Genomic DNA, 15,356 nt, shown 5'->3' on the forward strand with positions numbered 1-15,356 from the left:
TTCCGGGAAAGTGGCCTCGGTGCTGTACCAGTGGCCGGGAGGAGGGGAGGAGGTCTGGGCGCAAGGCTCAAGAGAACCACCCAAAGCGTGACGGAGGCCCCGGACCGAGCTGGGCTTTAGACGCCAGGGCCCTTTTGCCTCGGTTTCCACCGTGGCTTTGCTCAACACCCACGCGAGCCCGTTCGCTTTTCCTGGGAAGCCACATAGCTAGGAGTTAACTGCATACACGATTCTAGACATTAAGTTGTTGATTTGATTCTTAAATTGCATTCTTATTGTCTACTACTGTTCTCGTATCATAGAGGAAAAAGAAAGCATTTCAAACACCCAAAGTAGAGAATTAAAAACAAAAGCAGCAGCCCGGTCTAGGTCCTTTGATACTGAAACCATGATAAGCTAATTTAAAGTCAGGTTTTTTACCTGCTGGATTTGTTGAACGTTGGGCACACACACCGGGTCTTCCATTTCAGGGCTTTAGGCACTGATGTCCCACCTTTTGCCACCAAAGTAAAGCCACCCAGCAGCCTCCTAGTCCCAGGTACACCGGGAAAACTAGTTAAGTTGGGAAGGCAGGAAGCAGTAATGAGTGGTGGGCGATGCTCACATTCTGGCTCCGCCCATCACCCTCTGAGACCGAGACCCTTTCTTTACACACCTGAGGCCAGGTGTTTCTTCTTTGTGAAAGGGGAGCTTGATTTCTACCCGCGGGTTCCTTAATTTGTTGCCCAAATATTGGGGAAATGGCAAGGAAAAAGAGACAAGTTCTATTCTCATGGTACTTACATTCCAGTGGATGAAGAGACATTAAGTAAAGTTCTCACGGTCATTGATAGGTTCTTGGAACTGAGGCAAATGTGCCTACAATGGAACCAGTTTTACCATAGGCTAACTGACATAAGCAAGTTACTTTCCTAGCATCTCATCAACGTTGAATGAAACATTACTTGAGGACCTGCTGTAATCGGTGGGTAAAAAGACAGTAAGTACCAGGTAAAAAGCAGAGTAAGGGGGTATTAACTTCAAAGGGGTTGACCAATGTGAGCCTCACTGAGAAGGTGGCCTTTGAGACACGAGTGAGGGAGGGAGCCCAGCAGCCAGTGAAAGGAAAATAGTCCAGGAAGAGAGCAGTTGGTTCAAAGGCCCCAGACTAGGAGCTCAGCTGGCACGTTAGGGGAGGCTGGTGTATCTAGAATACAGAGTGAGGAGGAAAGGCAAGCAGGAGAGATCAGAGAAAGAAGGGATGGGGGAGGCCATCAAGGCCTCACAGGTTGTTGTGAGGATGAAATGAGAGCTGGGCATCTCCCACCCAGCCTACCCCGAGCAGGAACCAAGGCACAGATGATATCCAGGTGAAGGTGTGGACAAGCAAGCAGAACCTGACCCTGCCCCCATCCCTGGGAGGACTGCTGAAAGCCTCAGTTGCTGCCCTTGGGCCTTTGTTTAGGCCAGTGCTAAGCCTGAGAACAGGTCCACTGAGCCCACACCTGGCACAGTCCCTCATCCCCGTGTGGGAAGAGTGAGGCCCTATAGTACAGGCCAACTGTAGTAGAACGAGAGGGCCCCCCACTAGCCTGAGACTAGTTCCCTCCGGGTGATTTTACAGCCCACCCACCATGCTCTGGGCTCACAGAGAGGCCTTGCAGGAGCTTCATTTCTCCCACTACTGCAAACAATGTTGGAAGAAAACTCAGGCTTCCAGGGGGTTAAATGTTTGTCTAAAACAGAGCCACTTAAGCCCCACCAGGGTTTTGCTCTAGTCTTCTCCAATTCCCAGCAGGCCCTGTTTGCCTGAGTTGGTGGTTTGGTTGGGAACAACCGGATTGTGGTTTTGTGGCTCTCCTCTAACCAGGGCAGATCAGCCCTCTCCAAACCCCCGCTTTTGTACCTGGGTATTGCAATAGCTAAAGAATCTTGCTGCCAGGGTTCTTGTAAGGAGTGAGACTGTAGAGAAGAGGTCACTCCCTGCAAGTTCAGCAGGAAGAGGGTAACTTGTACTCCCGAGGCCCTTTCCTGTGGATGCTTTTATACCTGAGGTTAAATTTCCTAACTAACCCTTCAATGCCTAAGAAACCCCACATTCCAGGACTGCAATGACCACAGAACTAAAGCTGTGTCCCACATTGTTCCTAGGGCTCTAGTTCTGCCCTCCCCCCTCCAGAAAAGTTTGGGGTCATCGGAAGTGCTCCCAAGAAGTGGGGGCTGACGGAGACCCATGGCTACCTCCTAACAGTCACGGTCCACCTTCAGTAGGCCCCGAGCCAACCACCTGACAGAGCAGTGCCTGCTAAAACCAAAAACAACTTCCTGGGTCTTCTCTCAGATGTGCATGGAACAAGGGACACTGCATGCTTAACTTATCCGCTGACTCACTCATCCAGCAAACAGTTACAGGGTATTGGCCATGCATTTCCTGTGGTTAGAAGACATGAGGCTTCAGTTGAGGACAGCTTTCAAGGGCTCTCCCAGTGCCACCGTCCATAACTTCTGACAAGTTGTGACCTTTCCAAGGTTGTTTATCTGTAAAATTGGACCAGTACCCTCTCTGTGACACTGTGATGATATTATGTCTAAATGTGCAGTGCCTGGAAGGTGGGGGTAGGGAAAGGAGTCCTCACATCTGCTGGGAGCTAGGAAAGCCAAGTGCCTGGCAGAACCCACAAGGCCTGGGCACTGGGAAGGGGCAATCCGGGAACATCTGAGGAGGACAGAGCCTTTGGGCCAAGCCTAGAAGACTGCTTCCAGCTTCCACGGGTTCCAGCAGCGGGGAGGGTGTTCCCATCACCCAGCACAGCTCAACACAGGCGGAGTGAGGAAGCCCAAGGCATGTCCGAGCAGAGCAGGCAGAGAGATGGGTGCCTGGCCGTTTTGTAGAGGTACCTGGTAACAGCTTGGAGTTACCTATGTCTTCACAGCCTGTCAGAACCAACCACAGACTTTCTCCAGCTCCTGAATGTTAACTCTTCACTCTGTTGTGGCCAAGGCAGCCAATGGCCACATGGGGAAGCGAGGGGGAGGGTGGGGAAGCGAGCGGGAGGGTGCAGAACCTCAGCACTGGGTCAGGGTTATGTTCCCTGGCAGGAGGCTGGCTGGTGTGCACAGGAACTTCGGTGCCAGCAGAGACTGGGACCACATGCTCTGAGGTCAGGGGCCCCACACTGTTCCCTGGGAGGCAGAGTCTGCTGGGGGGGAGGTGGTGCTGAGACCTGTGTTTTAGGGACACACTGGCCCGTTTCTGCACAGGCAGAATGTTTCTGCACAGGAGGGGACTGAGCCCCTCCTCAGCTCCAACACTGGCGTGCTGACAGGAAGCCAGGACTCCCGGCTCTCACCTGCACGTTGTCTGTGATCCGGTGCTTTCCCTCTGCTCACCCTGGACTCCTGGTCTATAGAGGCAGAGATGAACTGACCGCTTAGCTCCAGGAATCCTCTAGCTCTAGGATCCCATGCCCAAGATTTGCTTTTTGCTAAAAAACCAAGTTAACCAGATGCAGGTTTCATCTACTGGCAGTGCTGGGCCGAGGCTACAAAGTTGGGTGGCTCAGAACACAGCCGTACCTTGAAGGGCCTCTGGGGAAATCTTACATTGTAAAGGCAAGAGGTCAAATTCTCTTGAGACTAGTTAAGGGTGATAAAAACCCTAAGTATTTAACTGAATGAGTCCAGCAAACAAAAAAGCTGCCCAAGCCCCCACAGGGGCTGGAAATGCCCTCAGGAAAATACATACCTACACTGGGCTCCAGCTTCTTAGACCAGGAGCTCGCTCCTCCCAGACATTCCGAAATCAAGAGAAGGGAGGAAAGTGACAGGTTTCCAGCAAAGAAATGACATCCATTATAAAGCCGAGGCATTTTTCCCTTGCAGGGTTAGACCTCCTGAGAAGCTGCCCATTAGGCCCGACAGACAGGAGGACCCAGAACCATGGAGCGTCGGCTTGCTGGGGGTGCCTCTGTCCCTCGTCCAGAGCAAACTGCGACAGCAGAGGTCTGAGCCTCTCAAGGCATTACTCTGATTTAAAATGGTCTTGGAAACCGTGATGTATCCTTCAGCCTGGCATACCCTTGGCCCAGCCTAACCCAGTAAGAAAACCCACTTGTCAGCAGGAACCAGACCAGGTCCTAAAAGGCCTGTCTCTCAGTGCTGCCCGGGATCTCAGCTGCACAGAGGCCTCCTGCTCTGAGACCGGCCCCTGGCCCGGAGGCCTGGGCAGTGCCTTCCCACCCCCAGAGCCCTCCCCACTGCTACCGGCTGACTGCTCAGATGGAGTACGAAATGCTTTTTTGCCCAGAAATCCCTGGGGATCCCCAGAAGCTGTGGTTTTCCTCTGGGGCAGTTCCAAATGAAAGTTCTTTTTGATAAAATAAGATGTCATTAATTCTAAATAATATTAGATATTCTCACTGGGAAAGATCCATGCACCACATTATCTTAGTGAACAATATGTTTCTTCCAATTTCTCTTTGAAAGACACACCTTCTACCTTCCTTGCAGCAAACACTGGCCTGCCAGGCCCTCTGGCCAGCATCTCCTTTGAGCAGGCTGTCAGTCTTGAAGTACACCGGAAGCAGCTTTTGGCTTGAAGTGGCTGTAGGTGAAAGACATAAGCCACTCCGAGGCCTTGCCCTCTTCCTGTTCCCACTCCCTGCAGCCAAAGTCTTCACAGCTGCTTTCAAGATGGCCCTTTCCCATAGAATCACATTCCTGAACAAACAAGCATGATGCCTGGGGCCCTCAAGGGCTGGGTTCAAGCACCAACACTGTGATTCTTCCTCAGCCCCCTGCACACCTCCCCACCATCCATCATTCAGCAATATGAAAGCCACTCCTCAATGCTCATGTTAATTCACACATTCACTCACTCATTCACCCAGTCACTCAGCCACGCATGCTAAGTGCTCAGGAGCAATAATAATCCTTTCTGCACACCTCCCACTGGGCCGCCCTCCCTGCAGACCTGGCACCTTATTGTAAAATGGTCTTTAATCCCATCACTTGTTCCTCACAGGCAGGGTGAGAACCCCATTACTTTGGTTAACTTCCTCCTTGCCTAGTAAAGCCACATTCTACATTAGGGATTGCAGGGCTTCAAGAAAGGCTCTTTTTTGCACGCTCCACCTTAAGCCAGCTACACAGGAGGAGGAAGGGTGGTGCTGAGAAAACGGGCTGAGTGGCTAAAGCAAGGACTCTGGACTGAGAGAGCAGAGTGAGACCAAACCAGGGTGACAAAACAAATGAAACAGGGGCTTCTGACCCCCAACGACTACTGTACCCACACGGCCCTGTGCTAGTCACTGCCAAGCAAAGCCTATTCTCAGCGTAAAGGGAAGTTTCTGGTGGGTCAAAAAGCTGTGGGAGACTAGCCTGAAAGTTTGCTCCTTCTCCTAGTCAGAAGCTCTGTTGGCATCAACAAAAGCAGCCCATGTTCTGTTTCCTGACTGGCTTTATTTCTCTGCATGAGGAACCCTGCACAGGCAATTCAAATTAAAACAAAATAAATATATGAATATTCATGTAAAACTGTCCTTTCTAATGAACAATTATACACAATGTACAATTTCATGTTCACTGGGTGGGTTTACAAAAAGGTACCATTCCCAACTAAAAATGCACCAAAATGGTTCCATGCAAAATTATCAAAAGTGACCAAAAATATGAGGGAAAAACCTGACTGAGAGCACTTTGTTTTTTTCTTTTTGTACAATCACAGAAAAATAAAAACATCTAATTTCTTTGTTACATTTAGAGGAACTAGATGTGGCCACTGTTTATAATGTTGGTTTATGTTCCTAAAACATCTATGCAGTTACCATAAAAGTGTATCAACATTAAACTGGAAGTGAGCATCACTGAGGAAAAGTGGGTGGCGGCACCCCCAGCGTCAGTAGTCGGTGTCGGAGCCCTCGGCGTTGTCCACGTTTCGCGAGAGCATGTAGTTGTCCATGTCGATTGAGCGGCAGTTGTTGATGGCATAGCGCAGGCGCTCCGCCATGACCAGCTGGCTGGAGTAGGGGGGCAGCCTCAGCTGGAAGAAGCAGGTCTGTGAGGTAGGCAGACTGTCGTAAGGCTGTGGAGAGAGAGGGCCAGAGCTATGAGTGCAGCATCAAGGTGTCATGGGGGCAGAGGAGCTGCCCACCAGCACCACCCCACAGTCAGGACAGCACTTCTCCCTGCCTTCAAGAGGGCCCCAGACAAGACTGAGTGGCCAAACGCAAGGGCAGCAGAGAACGGGCCACAGTAGAAAGAGCGTAGGCTCTGGTGTGCACAGCCATCAAGACTTTTGGCGAAGATGCCTCCCTTCCTCTCCTCACTCTCCCAGTGCCCTCGCGTGTACAATGAGGACAAGCCCCGACTGGCAGCATTACTGGAGAGAACACTTTGCACATTTCCTGCCACAGAGTAAAAGTGCCATTGAGGTCATTCCCTCTCACCAACAGGGTCCAAGTGTGAAGCTGCTTCGAAGACCCCCGACAGCACTGATGAAAGGGGGAACAGCGGTCGGTCGGGAAGCCACCACGCTCCTGCTGCCCTCCTGCCCTCCTGGTGAGCACTCCGCATGCTTCACCTGCCATGGCCCCCAGCACACAGCTCGAATGAAGGAGTTAGTTAAACCCCAGTCCATCCACTTAACTGACAGTGACAGTCATTTAAAATTATAATTATGATGACCAGCAGTAAAACAGAAAAGTGCTAGGGACAGACTTTTAGGTGAGGAAAGCAGAATAAAAATTTTAAAGACATCATGCAGAACTGTGTGTGCCTGAGGTGAAGACGGGAGGAATCAGGTGAAAGGCAAGAATGGCGACTGCCAGAGATGTGTTCCCCATCCCTCCCTGCAAAGACAGCCATTTTCCAAACAACAGTGTTTGTAATAAATACTATTATATATATACATATTTCAGTTTTTAAAAAAGAACCTGCCCACTCTCTCTTGCCCAATCCTCATTCACAACTAGCCCCCTCCTCCTCCCCCAGAGGCCTGCACCCTACACCAGGTGAGCGCATTTCAAGGAGGCGGGAGAGGGGGTGCCCAGAAGCCTGACTTGCCAGAGCCGTGATGACACAGAAAGCTGGAATGCAGAAAAACCCAAGCCAGCAGAGAGAGCGAGCGGGAAGGCTGGCAGGTGGCTCCGAGGAATGGGCTAAGAGTCAGTCACAAAGGAGAGACCTGCAGTGGTCAGTTTTCTGAGGCTGAAACCCCCCAGGCGGGCGGATTAGTGGTGGATTAACTCCAGGGATGGCAGGGGTAGCCCTGGACAGATATTAGGCAAGGACTTTTTCTAGAGCTGAATAGAAATAAACCAGTTCCTCCTCCCCACATCTCTCTCTGAAGCAACAAAACAGATTTACAACTTATAGTTTCTGGCAAGTCATGTAGAAAATTTATGGAAAGGCTCTTTTCACAGCCCTTCCTGTTTGTGGCCTCTCCAACAAGCCTAGCCTAGGAGTGGAGCACAGGAGGGTAGTCTCAGGAGGCGGTGGGGGAGGGATGGCTTTGGCTACAGCAACTCCAGGAGTGGTTGCTATAAAAGCACCAGAAAGGCAGATACTGAAACCTGCTGGAACTGGCAGGAAGGGCCCTTGCATGAAGAGGCTGTACTCGCCTTACTGTTTCCAGAATAAATACCATGGGCCCTGTTTGGAGGACTGCCCAGTTTGAGGGTTGGAGGTGGTGGTGAGGGGGCAGGCAAGAGATAGAGGGAACACAGACACTTCTAACTTAACGCTGGGTTTGAGGGGTATACCAGGTATCCAGGATGTGGATAGAGATCTAAGTCTGCCCTCAGGAATGGGCAGGGAACACAGCAAAGTATCTAGGAGGGCTTCTGGAAGAGATGACGTTATTGTTAGGCTTAAAGGATAAGTAAGTGCTTGCTAGGCATAGATGGAAAGATGTGTGAAGGAGAACTTACTAAAGCTAGGGAACAGCCTACACAAAGGCACAGAAGTTTAAAAACACCGTAGCCTGTTGGGAAGAAAGGCAAGCGGTCCATTATGGCCAGAACATAATAAGTGTCAAAAGGTTATATCACAAAGCGGGGCAAAGGCGGGGCTGGAGGTGTTTAAAGCTGAAAAGATGGTTGGCATTTGTCCTGGGGTCAATGCAGGGGGGCCCTGAATGGTGTGAAAGGAGAAGAGTGACATGGTCAGATGGGTGCTTAAGAAAGATGACTCTGGCAGCAGTGTGCATTTAAGACTCTAAGCCCTTTTATTCCTAAGCCATCTGTCAAAACGGCAGCTGGGCTGTGGCTCTGCAGCTGGGGCCTCTCATCAGGCTGCAGAGAAGCCGCACTGCCTGCCCCACAGGGCGCACCTCACAGGCAGTCCCAGAGCCCGCTATCGATGCTCCCCACGCCTTCAGGTTCCTTCTACAGCGAGTGCACCGGTTAAGAGTATCCTTGTGAAAACAAATATCACGTTACAGGGATAAGTCCTACAATGGAAAGGTGTAGAAAATGAGAAACAGAGGCAACATGATGGCCCCTCTGCCGAGCTTAGTTTTCAGTCTGGAAGATACCAGAAGGTTTATTGAAGGTTGTTGGTTGTATATGCTTTCTACATACATTTAGGAGCTTTTTTACTGAAGCTTTATGATGTTTCTGAACAAGTTTTTCTACCTGATTTTTTTAAATCTGGAAATTCCAAGCATTAAGCCTGAATTGGCAGGCCTACTTGAGGGTCACAGTTTGGTTTCCCCACCAAGCAGTAAGGACAGATATTACCAAGCAGGAAAAATGGCTTACTTACCCTATCAACCTTCATGATTTGAAATCTCTGAGAAATGTCAGCAGTGTTGGCTGGTAGTCGGGATCTTCCGGACACGAACCTCATGAAGAGCACCCGCTCCTCATTGGAGAACTCCTCCAGCGTGTGCCAGAACCACTGCACTAGCTGATGCTGCTCATCCACCTCCCGGTATCGCACCACTTTCTTCAAGACCTCCACCGAGATCTCAGGCATCCCGCACACCATCTGCTCCAGCTGCTTCGCTGTGAGGAGGGAGAGCAGCGGCACGGGGACGATCCAGGACATCCCTTCTCGGACTGCAGCCACCTGCTCCCCGGAGAGGTTGTTCACTCAACATGTGGGCGCAGACTGAGCACCCATCGTGGACCCAGCTGGGCTGGGCACCTCCCACCTGCTCAGCCGCCCCCAGACCATCTGCTTATCCCTCAGAACTCCAGCCATGACTGCCGTGCGTTCAGCCCATCCTCCTTCTCTCTGACCCTAGTTCAAGTCCAATTTAGGAGCCCACCTCCACTCCTTAGTGCCAACCCCACTCATTCACATTGCCACACACGTGTGCGCGGGCTGTGACAGTGTGCTCTGTGGGACAGTTTGTGTCCTCGGCAGAGTAAGAAGCTCTTGAAGGACATGTCTAGCTTATATTGTTTTGTAACTTATATTTTCTTTTAAAAAGTCATTTTTGGTAAAAATTATTTATGTTCATTGTTTGAAAAAAGTTGAAAAAGTATAAAGAAGAAAGTAAAACTGGAAATCCTTTATAGGAGGGCAGTGAAACGGACAGAGAATTTAATTAAGACACCTGGGTTCCAAGTCCCAACTCTACCACTTCTTCTTTTACTGCAGTTTTCTCCTCTGAAAAGTGAGGCATGCTGCTCATGTAACTAGGATGAGAATTTTAATTGAGTAACTACATGAAAGTCTGTATGACTGGGGAGTTTATGATTCCTCTGTTCTCTTAGCACAGTGCTGAGAACAGGCCAGTGAGGGAACACTGAGGGCAAGCTGCCGGGGCTGCCCGCAGTCTGTCTGGAAGAACTCCTTCAAGGTTGCAAGTAGTGCATCCCCTGTATACAAACTCATCACTCTTTTTTTTAAAAAAAATTTATACATTTTTTAGAGAGGGGAAGGGAGGGAGAGAGAGGAGGAGAGAAAAATCGATGTGTTGTTGTTGCCTTTCATGCACCCGATTGGGGACCTGGCCCACAACCCAGGCATGTGCCCTGACTGGGAATTGAACCAACGACAGTCTGTTGCTCAATCCACTGAGTCCTATAACCAACTAAGACAGACTCATCATTCTTCAAGGTTTGTTAGATAAATATACCTTCGCTCTTGGCCAACTCAAAACCATCTACCATAAACAAAACAAAACAAACAATAAAAGACAAAAAACCCAGGATCAACAGAGTCATGCCTTGAGGAAGGCCCTGGGGTTATGATTTGTACAGGGTTATCATGCCTGGGACTAAGAAACAGGACTGGCAGTGAGGGCAGTCTCTAATGATATTAAAAGGAATACCTCAGCCAAAGTCTGCCAAAAACCAAGATGTCCTGCCTCGAAGAATACAAACCAAAAGCTGTCTGAAGAAACTGAGGGTAGTATGGGAGCTGGCTGGTTGGGCAGGGGACAACTGGGACGACTGTGGGAAGAACAGTGGGTTCTAAGGACGAGGAGGAAGTGAAAGAGGAAGGCAGCCTTGTTACAGAGAAAGGAACAAAGACAGAGCAGAGCACAACTGATGGAGAGTGGATGGTCAATCCAACCCTCTGAGGAAGGGCAGGCAGAAGAGCCCAGACTCCAAAGTTACACCTGCTTTGGGATCCTGGCTCTGCCTTGGGCACATCACTGCATTTCTCGGGACTCAGTGTTTTCATCTGTGAAATGGTAGTACTAATCCTTATGTTACAGAGTAATGAAGGGAAAACTGCAGATGAAGGTGCCTGGACCACGCCTGGCATGCAGGAGGCGATCAATACATCTTCAGTCAGTTATTCGCTCTCCAAGGATTAAAGTTAGTCAAGAACTAGAGACTAAATCCTAATCCCTGGCTGTGTAAACAGCAGTGCTGACAGACCCACTCTCATTAAACTAAGGGATTTCGTTTTTGACTGGACTTGGCCCAAAGTCAAAGTCAAAGAAGGTATCAGGAATGAAGGTTATACACATATTACCACACAGCCTCAGAGCCTGAATCCAGCTCTCAATAAAACCCCAACATATTCTGCAAATAAAGTATTCTGGGCTGGATGCCTCCTGCCTAGTAATTACTAAAGTGGCTATTAAGGACTGTATAACCAAAAAATCATTTTTGGACACAATATTCATTCCTATGTTCGCCTATCATACTCCCACCATTTATTAAATGCTTATACCACATGTCAGCATACAACAAGAATATATAGGCTATAGATGGATAAAAGAAAGAAAAAGAAAGAGAACATTCATTTAATGTCTTACAAGCTGACTGAAGAAACAATACCAAACTCTGCAGCCTAATTGTTAGATCACAATACAGAAGAATATTAAATCTTGAGGAATTTCAAAGTAACAAGAAAGGTCTCTACAGGTTATGGACCTGCAGGAGAGCTGGTCTGTGGAGTAGATGCGTTCTCAGCTGGGGCTTAAAGGACTGCAGCAGGAGAGGGGAAGAGGCATTCATGGGGGACTGCAAGATCTGTTTTTGGGGGTTCCTCCGTATGGACCCTGACTGACCACGCTGAGTGGGGACACTGGGTTGGACGGCAGTAAGAAACGGGGAGGAGTAAGAATGTAGGGTACAAAGGCCTGGGTCAGAGCTTGGCCTCAATCCAACCAGTGACCAATTCACAGCTGACCTAAGTAAGTAAGGTCATGAGTAAAGAGACAGGAGACCCAGAGATGTGGCCTGGAAAGTCTCTGAATAGGGGCTGAACTGTAGATACAAATGAAGTAACACAGTAAATTCATATGCCCCATTTCAATAGCAAGTATCAGCTCTCATCTGGGGACAAAGGCAAACAATCGCACACACCCCCGAAATGTTCCGTCTCACCTGCCGGTCCATCTCATGAAGTCGGTATTCAATGGCCCTCTCCACATACTCCTTCCTATTGGAAAATGTGAGTGGGATACTATTTCCACCAGGAATAATGGGAACCATTTTGCCATCAGCACTCTGGCCAACAAAAGAATCAAGAGGAATCATCTAGGAATAACAGAAAAAAAGGAATTTTTACTACATGGTAGAAATGACAACAAAAGAAAAAGAGTAACATCATTAAGAGTTTTAAGGATAAAAACAAGGCAATCGAGATAGCTGATCAGGCCACATCATCAGCAGGGAATGCTGACTCATCAGGCTGTAGTTCAAAATGAAGCTGAGTCTTTCTCCCCCTAAACTAGACTGATGGACTCTGGTCGCCCAGCCCTCCCTCTCCATCCTGCTGCTTCTGGTCCTCCACTCTAACAGGCAGAGGACTGATTAAAGGTGAAGGAGCAAAGCTGGGTGCTGGAGTTGACTCTATCTGTTAGAAGCTATTTAAATTGCCGGGGGAGGGGGGGTGGCAGCTTCTAAGGGCAGCAATAGGATGTTGCTGGCTGGAGGTGTGGGTCAGCCAGACAGCAAGAAGACAACAATATCTGAGTTTAAAAAAAAAAAATCTAGTCAACACCAAAGAAGCATGGACTGGCCTGCACTTACCTCATGGAAACTTTCCTCGGTAATCCCACTGTCTTCAATGTGAAGAATGCTGTTGAGGGTCTGCACGTAGAGCAGATCCACCTCCTCCAGGTCTTCCAGGGTGAGTGGGACGCAGCACAGCTGCTTCCACACCAGAGGGGCCAAGTGGAGGTCCAGAGGCTTCTTTGTGCGAATGGCAACCCCCATTAAAATCCCCAAGAACTTAAATTGCATTAAGTGTTCATCAAGGCAGGCAGAAGGGTTAAAAGGAACCTGTAGAATTAAGGAAAATATTTCAAACAAAATTATCCTCAATTTTATTAGAAAAAAGTTGTCCAATAGCTATAGTATTAGTCTAGACCTGGGCTGCTGAACATGTGGCCATTTAAATTAATTAAATAAAATTTAAAATTCAGTTCTTCAGCCATTCTAACTATATTTTGAGGACCTCAACAACCACATGTGGCCTGTAGGTACTGTTTTGGATAGCACAGCAGCCAAATTTTGAATTATTTTTAGAAGAGCCATAAAAGGGCAAGTGAATAGTTCATTAATCCTTAATTTAAGCAATCTGCTCCAGGATGTCCTATTTCCTAAAATCATTTCATTTATCATGTACAAGTCCATGACACAAGATCCAAAATTCAAAATCTGGCAAATTCAGGAATAATATACAACTGCAAATACTAAGTGCGGTGACTTGATAGCTTATCAAAGCTTTTAAATAAATTTTGATGCAGAAAATTCCTTGAGGAGAGCTCGTGCTGGCCTTCAGAAATACAAAAGAAGTCAGGGCGCATTATCAAGCTTGCGGTTCCTCTGCCCCTCCACATCACCAGAGTCGGTCCCACACTGAACAGCGAGTCACGATACAAGTGCCTCAGTTTTCATGCTATGGAAAGAAATTAACAGTAGTTCCTACTCCTTCAGGTCATAATGAGGATTAAATGGGATATTACACGTGAAGCAGTTAGAACAGCGCCTGGCACACAGTAAGCACTCCGTAAATGTGAGTTGTCATCATTAATGAAATTCCATAAACATCTGCTGGCTGTCTTACCTGTCCCTGTTGTAACCCACTTCTGCAGTTGCATTGGGAGAGGGTATGAGAAGGTCGACAACACCAGTTTCAAGTTCCTGTAGAAGAAAGAAAATTATTTTTGAGAAATGACCATCAAATGCATCAAGAGAATAAACTAATTGCATTAAACATCATACTGAAAAGAGAATATTTAAGAACTTTATAATGCTATGTGACAACTAGCCATCTCTCTGTGGTTATTTTCACAGTTTTAATTCGAAATGAAATTAGGAATGCCTCCATGTAGAAAATATCCTGCAGTATGCAGAACTAAAATGAAAAAGTCAATCCAGGGCAGAAGTTGGAGTATCTGTGAATAAAGTATAGTATTATTCAAATTGACAGCCAAGTGTTATTTTAGTCATCAGATTTATCAGGAAAATCCTAATACCAGACAAAGCTGGAAGGGTCAGAACTGATCTGTATGCATAGCTGCCACTGTAGATCTTAAATAAGAACCGGTTCAAGTGCTTAAGACTTGTTTTTCTAATTCACCTGGAGCCTGGCAGTTCTACAAGCACTAAACACAGAGCGCATGGATGGTCCTGGATTTGTGTGTTACATGAATGTGTCCTTTTTGTTTTCTCTGCCAGTACTACAGCACAACAGATAGGGAGTCACTGGTGGATGGCTAAGCACTGACATTTATTCAGTACGGTGTCTTCACAAACCCTGACTATAATTCACCTTTACATCACTAAGAGTGTATCTTCACATAAGGCTCAAAAATGTATCCTGGCTCCATTTATAAAACATGTCTGACAGAGTAAATACTGGAAACAATAAAATGGCCAACACCTGAGTGAACAGCTCAGCAGGGGACCAGAATGAACAGACCTGGCATATCTCTGTGATCGTGTCATCAAACACTCCTCCGGCATCATCAGCCCCTTCTCCAACCAGTTTGACCTTCCACGCTCTGGAGGGCAGACGGAGGTCTGATGCATTCAGTTTAACTACTTGCCTCGCTATTTGGACAAAGATGGGCTTACACTTCCGTCCTCTTTAAAACAAAGGGAAAACAGAATAAAATACAACTCTCACCAATGTCCCTAAATAACCACAAAGGTCACTTGAAGGTATCTACTCATCAGTGAATTAACAGGCCAGCTTAGCAACAGCCAAATATTGTGGTAGGCCCACATAACCCCACTGGGTACTAACCTAAGTACTGTTACTACCCAACTTTACAAATGAAGAAGCTAAGGATCACGGAGATTAGTTAGTAGCGTTCACCCCCCAAAAAATGCTAGCCAGTTAGTGCAACAGGCACACATGTGCTAACCTGGTCGATATCCTCTTTACTGTAATTTGAGGTCCATAGTTTTTGCCTTGAACCATGGTTTTTCCTATGGAGCGCACCATTGGGAGGGTGTAGACTCTTGGGGCTAACAAAGGCCGAAGCTGTCCCTGCACAATGCCCCATGTTCCAGCATTATAGTGAGATGTACTGTTCTGTAACAGGAAATAAGCTTATCAGAAACGGTACACTTAACTGAACAACAATAAAAAAATAAAAAAGAATTAAAAGAAAAAGAAATGGTAAACTCTAAGGTTTGAAAGAACACTTCACTTTCAGAATATATATTTTTTGAAATTTACTTTAAAAGCATAAATATGGGTATGAGTATCAGTCATTTAAAAATATTTTTCTAATAAAATATATTATTTTAAAAAACTTGGAAAATACAGAAAAGTACACACATACATATAAAACCGTCTGTAACCCTACCATATGGATATCCGCCATTAATACTCTGATCTATTTCCTTCCATGTCTTTTTCTTTTTAAAGATTGTATTTTATTTATTTTTAGATGGAGGGGAGGGGAAGGAGAGAGGGAGTGAAACATCAATGTGTGGTTGCCTCTCATG

At 47.3% G+C, this 15,356-nt stretch overlaps 1 protein-coding gene across 9 annotated transcripts in view; it reads right to left on the bottom strand.

The window, feature by feature from the left end:
- Positions 1-5,503: 5,503 nt before the first annotated feature.
- Positions 5,504-15,356, bottom strand: part of HERC1 (HECT and RLD domain containing E3 ubiquitin protein ligase family member 1) — a 177,553-nt gene continuing 167,700 nt past the window's right edge. For 8 of the 9 annotated variants that reach the window (XR_004905037.1, XR_004905043.1, XR_004905041.1 and 5 more), the window contains 7 exons: positions 14,768-14,937; positions 14,320-14,485; positions 13,462-13,538; positions 12,423-12,674; positions 11,775-11,927; positions 8,743-9,048; positions 5,504-6,061 (listed from right to left, as the gene is read on the bottom strand). Coding sequence is in view for 1 of the 9 variants with exons in the window: in XM_036034506.1 (XP_035890399.1) it covers positions 5,876-6,061; positions 8,743-9,048; positions 11,775-11,927; positions 12,423-12,673; positions 13,460-13,538; positions 14,320-14,485; positions 14,768-14,937 (1,311 nt within the window). In the remaining 8 variants the exon portion in view is untranslated. Of the gene's footprint in view, positions 6,062-8,742; positions 9,049-11,774; positions 11,928-12,422; positions 12,675-13,459; positions 13,539-14,319; positions 14,486-14,767; positions 14,938-15,356 lie in introns of all 9 variants that reach the window. The other variant, XM_036034506.1, reaches the window with a different exon arrangement.

The sequence above is a fragment of the Phyllostomus discolor genome, chromosome 1 (assembly GCF_004126475.2).
Source record: "Phyllostomus discolor isolate MPI-MPIP mPhyDis1 chromosome 1, mPhyDis1.pri.v3, whole genome shotgun sequence".
In the NCBI taxonomy this organism is placed as follows: Eukaryota; Metazoa; Chordata; class Mammalia; order Chiroptera; family Phyllostomidae; genus Phyllostomus; species Phyllostomus discolor.